At 35.1% G+C, this 7,221-nt stretch overlaps 1 protein-coding gene across 1 annotated transcript; it reads right to left on the minus strand.

Moving 5' to 3' along the window:
- Positions 1-482: 482 nt before the first annotated feature.
- LOC142619812 (G-type lectin S-receptor-like serine/threonine-protein kinase At1g11410) lies at positions 483-6,653 on the minus strand. The gene is made up of 7 exons (XM_075793102.1): positions 5,195-6,653; positions 3,751-3,879; positions 2,241-2,440; positions 1,825-2,035; positions 1,434-1,671; positions 1,045-1,195; positions 483-968 (listed from the first exon to the last, which is right to left on the minus strand). Exons 1-7 carry the CDS (start codon positions 6,459-6,461, stop codon positions 666-668), a joined length of 2,499 nt encoding a protein of 832 aa, XP_075649217.1. The 5' UTR covers positions 6,462-6,653; the 3' UTR covers positions 483-665.
- Positions 6,654-7,221: the final 568 nt, after the last annotated feature.

A 7,221-nucleotide genomic window follows, 5' to 3' on the forward strand; every position in this document is an offset into this window, starting at 1 on the left:
AATTGGGCCAAATTTAAGCAAAAATGAGTAAATGATTACAACTTTTTGTCACCCATTTTTTCACACTTCTCCTTGCTGTACAAGAGGATCTGCCATCAAAGTTATAAACTGTTGCTCTAACTTATTTTACAAAATTGTCTTGGTTGAAGTGTTCTTTAAGTCAAAAATATTAGCCATACCCAAGCATATCAATAGGCTTGGCACAATTCATAAATACAATGGTTCCATTTTGAGTAAAACACCCAAAAATGCAAATTAAATTCCAGTATTATGCATTCATCATTCCTCTTTTAAATCTTTATGGTTAAACTTAGTAAATTTCACACTAAAAGAAAAGATCTTTGTAACTTTGGACATCTTGTTCTGAAAACCAATGAAATTATCTCCACAGAACATATATATGCAGTTAACTTTTTGTATATTAATTTCAGAAACCACTTGAAAGAAAAAGCTAAAGCAGATGGTAGTGATTTCATCACAAGTTCTGGACAATAACAGTTTGTCTAATATTATATATTATCTTCTTTTTTGTAATTATTTTACAATGCATACATTATGCTCAATTGTTCATACAAAACAAAATAGTAATGTAGAGTAAACTTAGAGTAACTCGATCCTATGTTGTAATGGAATATTTGTACACTTGCTTCAAATAGTTTGGGGTTTTAACGACCGTCAATTTGAGAAAGTGTTATTTCATTTATAGAATTAGATGCTGAACTAGTTGATTTGTCTGTACTATTGTATGTACCCTTCAAAATAAATGCTGGTTGTTTTGGAGAAGGAAGAGGAGTGTCATTACCCAACATGAAAACAATAGTTGACATGGTTGGCCGGTCTGCTGCATGTTCTTGCACACACAAAAGTCCAATTTGAATGCATCTTGAAACTTCATTAGCAGGGCATGTCTCATCTAGTAACGGGTCGACGATTTTCATGGAATTGTCTTCTCTCCATAGGTCCCAAACCTGAGACAAGATATTAATCATATTAGGATCAACAATATAAGCTTAATTTGCAGTCATTGTTTGCACATGTACTTACATGCCCAATCAAATTTGAGGAAGGGCCATCATGGTGGTAAGTACCATTCCTTTTCCCAGTAATAATCTCCAGTAGCAATACCCCAAAGCTATATACATCAGACTTTATTGAAAAAAGTCCTTGCATTGCATATTCAGGTGACATATAACCACTGTCATAACACAATGAAAAGGAAGATATTGAACCTCAACATAAAATGATCAAAGATAGCCCTTTGGGCACTAACATACATGTAAAATTTGAAGTATCACAATATGAAAACGAATTGCAAAGATATCCTTAGTATTTTTTTTCTTACATAGGCCTATAGTTTGTACTCTCCTTAGATGTAAAAATGGTAGTCAAGTAATCGGTTAAAAAAGTATATCTTTGCTTTCTAGCATACTTACTATGTTCCAGCGATGCAATTTGTATTAGCTTCAATTTGGTCCCCTCCAACAATTCTAGCCAAACCAAAATCTGAAATTTTTGGATTCAATGCATTGTCAAGTAGAACATTGCTGGCCTTTAAATCTCTATGGATAATTCTTAATCTTGAGTCTTGATGAAGATATAAGATCCCTCGACCAATTCCGCAAATAATCTCAAATCGCTTTTCCCAATCTAAACATGACCTTTTTGTTTCATCTAAATGAAGAAATGAGAACTTGGATTAGATTATACGGCATTCGTGCTTTCTTACTTATGTATAAATCCTGCTATTTGGAACTAATATGTTTGTATTGGCAGGATCATTTTCTAGTGATGATGGGTGAGGTTAATGTGAAAAAGAAGACATACCAAAAATGAAAAAGTCCAAACTTTTATTTGGCAAGTACTCATAGATCAACATCTTCTCTTCTTTGTGAATGCAACAACCTAAAATTTTCACAAGGTTCCTATGTTGGAGTTTAACAATTAGTGCAGATTCCATTTTGAATTGTTCTATTCCTTGTCCAGAGCATTTTGATAGTCTTTTTACTGCTATTTCCATTCCGTTTTGTAGCAAACCCTGCAATTAAAGTCCAAATATCATTTTGTCATTATGCACAATTGTTGAAAGAAACTCAACTTGGTGAATTATTTGGGGAAGCCCAATTGTACACAACAAATTCATACTCAATGAGTACCTGTAAACATTTATGATGGAGTTTGTGATGCATAAACACACTTGAAATGAGATTATGCAAATTCTGGGACTCGTTCAATGAGACTACCTTATAAACTGGGCCAAAACCACCTTGGCCAAGCTTGTTAGCAATAGAGAAGTTATCTGTAGCTGCAATAATGGTTCTTAGATCAAATAATGGCAAATTTGAATTTCTTCTAGTTCCATCGAGGTCCCTTCTGCTTGGAGACTCTTTGAAGTATTGTAAAGTGGAGTCAGCACTATATGAATTTGTGCTATGCCTCTTCTCTGTAATAAAACAAGTAATTAATAATGCTAGTAACCATATTTTTCCAATTAGGAATTCTCACACAAAAGCCTAATTTAATAAAACTAAGATACACACTAAAATAAAAGAATGAAACAAAGGAAAAATTGAAGTTTACAATTTTCTATTTGTCATTGACAGGAAATCCCATTTGGTTAAAATGCACTTTTCTAAGAGGTAAGTGCTTATGGGTGATGAAAGTTCTTCAGGCCTGCTGATGGGGCTAGTTAAGATGTCAGGGAATTGGTTGGGCCATTCATCAAGCTTTTAGTTGAAAGGGTGAAAAAATTATCCATGTGGCATGATAATTGACACCCTGAAGGTGTTTTGATCCCTAACTTTGTCCAAAAGGGGGTGTATGATACTGCAATTTCTGAGTTTGCAAAAGTATCCAGTATTCTGAAAGAAATGTAGTAGCCTTGGAAACCTATCAGATCAAAAGATACTACCCTACAAGCTTATTTTCATCAATTAAAATACCTAAGACAACTCAATGTACTGGATTTCATTTAAATATGGAAAAGTCACATGAATTTCAACCTGGAGTGAAATAAGAAACAAGATGGATACAGCTAAATGGTGGAAAGTGGTATGGTCTGAAGCAGTTGCTTCTAAGCATTCCTTATTGCTTTGTCTTTGTCTGGCAGTGGAGGACAAATTGCAATTCAAAGTAGAATTAAATAAGAAACATGTATGTCTCAATGAATGGTAGAAATTGGTATAGTCTAAAGCAGCTTTTTCTAACAAGTCCTTCATATCTTGGCTGGCAGTAAAGGACAGGTTTCCCTCCCAAGAAAGGCTTGTAAAATGGGGTACAATGGTGCTCATGTATGTATTCTGTAGAAGTCAAAAGGCATTTTTTATCATGTCATCTTCGAGATCGAGTGTTCTTTCTTTTGAATTTGACATTTGGGTATGGTAGACATAAGAATGTGCAAATGGAATGAGCTAATGCATTTATTCGTAGGCTGAAAGGCAAGAAGTTTAAGAATAGCATTTGAAAAATTTCCTTGGCTACTTCAGTATACCATCTTTGGATCCAAAGAAATGATTATGAGGATAATAACAAAATATATCCAATTCTTTTTCATTTTTTCTTTTATCAACTTCTACGCTTGAAAAATATATCAAGTTCCATTCCATTTTATTCAATTTTATTTCATGATTTAAGTATTCTGCCTATTCTTTTATAAACTCTGAAACATAGTGTTGGAGTAATCTTGGGAGCATTTGTTCACTAGCCTTAGAAGTATAAAAATAGGTTTAAAAAAATTGCTCTAAACTTCCTTACCTTTCTTCTTCTTCATTACAAAGCAATACACAACTGAGACTATAAGAAGAAACATTACAGCAACGGAAACTCCCAGAATTGCCAGCATCCTCTTTTTCTGAGTAAGACCATTTTTCTTAGCATATTGAGCTGAGTAAAAAAAAAAATTATTCAAATGACATCATAAATTTCAGAAGTTGATTGAACATAAATATTTATTGATGCAGTTGAGTAGGGATGAAACAATGGGTTTAAGGAAAATATATGATTTTATTATTTTTTTTAAAAAGGAGAAAATGTGTTTCTCATTTTGAGGTCCAACGTATCAAAAGAACAAAACAAACAGACAAACATGTTCTCACAACAATGTCATGTCTATATGTGATTCTCTTTTTTGAGGCCGAAAACGTGTTAAAAGAAGAAACAAAAAACAAAAATTGCAAACCCATTTTTGTAACAACAATGTCAAACGCCAAGAGAGTATTACTTATTAATATAAGTAGAATCACAGTTCAAATTCTCTCTCTCTCTCTCTCTCTCTCTCTCTCTCTCTCTCTCCTATTATTGTAATTATATAAAAATAAAATAAAACGAGTATTACATAGTAGGACCTACTACGAGTGATGAATATAATTGTAGAAATCTTGTGTTGTTAGGGGTATACAACTTTTAAATAATTTCGACTTCTCCACACATCATTTGAGTTTTGAATTATATGAAATAGATAAGGTAGCATTGTGAAAATTTTGATATTTTTAGATAATTTTAAAAAGCCATATATAATTTCTTTCCCATAGGGAATGTAATACTCATTTAGATTTGTAATATGAAATAGATCTATTTTAAATAGAGAAAATCATTTTTCATAGTATGACCTAAATCAACTTTAAGGTTTGCACCATAGAAGGTTAGTACCATAGGGAGATGTTGAACTAGTATTCTGCATAAATTTCAGACTAATATAATACAATAGACATGAACTTTGACTAATACTCTATTTGTTTTGATGTAAAATAAATAAAAATTTCAGGTATTTAGTATGACAAATAAATATTTTCAAGCAAACAAACAAAATCAGTAGCTGAGTCACCAGAATTGCTGGTGTAGGAGGTCTAGTGACCAGACTGTCGTAATTGTAGCTTGAACAATGTCTTCTACAACCGGACAGAGGGCAACTGCTACTAGAGCGATGTCTCTAGCCACCAGAATGGTGGCTTGGGTTATCAAACCTCTAGCAAATAGCCTCAGTGACTGGATTGCCAGCATCGGTTACCAGAGTGATGACTCTGGCTACTAGAATGTTGGCGCTGATCATCGGAGTGGTGGCTCTAACCACCGAACTACCGACGTCATCTACCTAGCTCACCGAACTGGTGACCCAGCCACCAAATGTAGTGAGAAAAGTCACTGTGTATTTTCATAAAATGTTTTACCAAATTTTTAAAGAAAAAAGATTTAAGAGTACCTAATACAACCGCATCCACACGTATGTAGAAATCTTGTCCAAGATCAGAATATGTTCTTGTGTACACTAAGTCCCCTTGCCATGTCAAGCAACCAATCCCTCCCTCACTCTCATTTGCACTTGCGTAAGCCATACAAGAACAATTCCTCAAACACTTTTGCTCACACTCTTTCATACTCAAACTCATGTCTGCATGTGCTATTGAAGTATCTGGCACCCTCATATGTGCAAACTTCACAAACCCTTCTCCGTTGTTGCACATGGACACTCCTTGCTTTTCCCTCATGCAATCACGAGATGACTTGCGTTCAAATCCAGGAAAGCACTTGCACTCAAAAATGACCTCATTGTGTGGGTCACAATAACTATTTGGACCACAATTCAAATACTTATCACACAACTCTTGCGGGGCGGACCAATATTCGACCCATGTAGTCTCCTGCCATAAGGACCGTTCCACAATTCCTGATTCATCCACCACCATTTTAACAATAACTTTGATGGGTAAATTTGGAATAATACTGTACAAAAAGGTGCTTTCATCTTGATTATTCACCCAGCTAACTTTGAAGTACTTTGATGCGATTTGGGGTATACCGCTCCATGTTATGCCATTCCAAAATCCCATACGCCATAATAGATTCTGACCCATGTATAAGCTCACCTGAGGGTACCCAGTTGGATCCATTCGAAATGAATGGTTGCCAACTCCTGGGTCATCTTTGGACTTCCAAGATGTTAGGAACCGGTTCAGCCCGGTCCGTCGGTCCAGCCCAAGTTTCATAAGCGGAAGTAGAGTATTGGTGGGATAATCAAAACTTTGCCATGTAACACGTTGGCTGTCTTGTTGAACCAAAACAAGATTCCCAATATCTAAGAGCTTAGCCATAGAATTATTTGTGGATGAGACTGAAAAAGAAACATTGGTGGACCAAATAGGAGTGGTTTGGTTTTGGGTGTGAAGTACAAGGTTTCCCTTACCGTTGATGGAGAGGACTCCGGAGTGATCCTTGAGAGGAGTGTCTCTGTTTGCAACCCACGCAACGGTTTGTTCGGTGATTTGGTTATACCAAATTCCAACGTAGCGGTGACTGGAACTGCCGGGGCTGAAAAACCCAAGTGCAAAGGTTTTCTGGTTTGAGTGTAGAACTTGACCATCCTTAAGGGGTTGGTCTGGTGTTATGGTGTCAAGGGAAGTGCAGATTGGGCAAAGAAGAAGAAGGGAGAGAAGAAGCAATGATGTATTCCCTTTAGCAGGATTCATCATTTTTTCTAATGAAGAGTACAGTAATAGGACTTGTGGCTGACTGGCTGGTATAGACTAATAGACTATAGAGAGCTTTATAGCCATATAAAAAAAAATCAGCTGTTCTTCTTTTCTAAATAAAGTTAAATGAGTTATTAGACCCACGTATGCAAGCTGTCGTCCACTTGTCAAGGACCCACACAATTAAATGTACTGGATTTCCTCTAAATATCTATGCCATCTTAGAGTGACTAACGAAGATAGATTTTTAAAGCTTACCCCTTCCGCTTACACCTAAATGCACTTCTAAACTTATATAGAATAAGAGCAACGTTTGAATCATTGTGAAGAAGGCTATCAGTGCCTTGGCACAACTAATCATTAGCCTTACTCTTCTCTTGATAATGATTTAATTTTACCGCTCATTCGTACTTTAAAGTACGAATGAGCGGTAAATTTGCATTTTCTCTTCAGAAAACTAGAATTTGTTCCATTAATATATTAAATTATTATTGAAAGAAAGAGAGAGAGATTCACTTGCTTGATAGCCTACAATTTTTGTTATGGAGAATAAAATTAAGGCCATGCTAGTGGTAATATTGATTAAATGATAAAGTAATTTAATCAATGAATTTAATGGGCTTAATTAATATTCTAACAATTTTGAAGGCAATGCCACCACCAAGGAAAATGAAAAGTGAGATAACTTTCTATAATGTTTTTTTGACTAAGTGAAAATGAAATTATTATAAAAACCAGACTTTTGCATAAGGCATTGACG

Source organism: Castanea sativa, chromosome 12 (genome assembly GCF_040712315.1).
Source record: "Castanea sativa cultivar Marrone di Chiusa Pesio chromosome 12, ASM4071231v1".
Lineage (NCBI taxonomy): Eukaryota > Viridiplantae > Streptophyta > Magnoliopsida > Fagales > Fagaceae > Castanea > Castanea sativa.

Excerpts from the sequence above, each read along its gene's own strand:
- LOC142619812 (XM_075793102.1), bottom strand. The coding sequence starts at position 6,461 with ATGATGAATCCTGCTAAAGGGAATACATCATTGCTTCTTCTCTCCCTT. Across the intron at positions 2,441-3,750 it reads TGTAATGAAGAAGAAGAAAG|AGAAGAGGCATAGCACAAAT; the intron begins GTAAGGAAGTTT and ends GTTTTATTACAG. Across the intron at positions 1,196-1,433 it reads AATTGCATCGCTGGAACATA|TGGTTATATGTCACCTGAAT; the intron begins GTAAGTATGCTA and ends GTGTTATGACAG.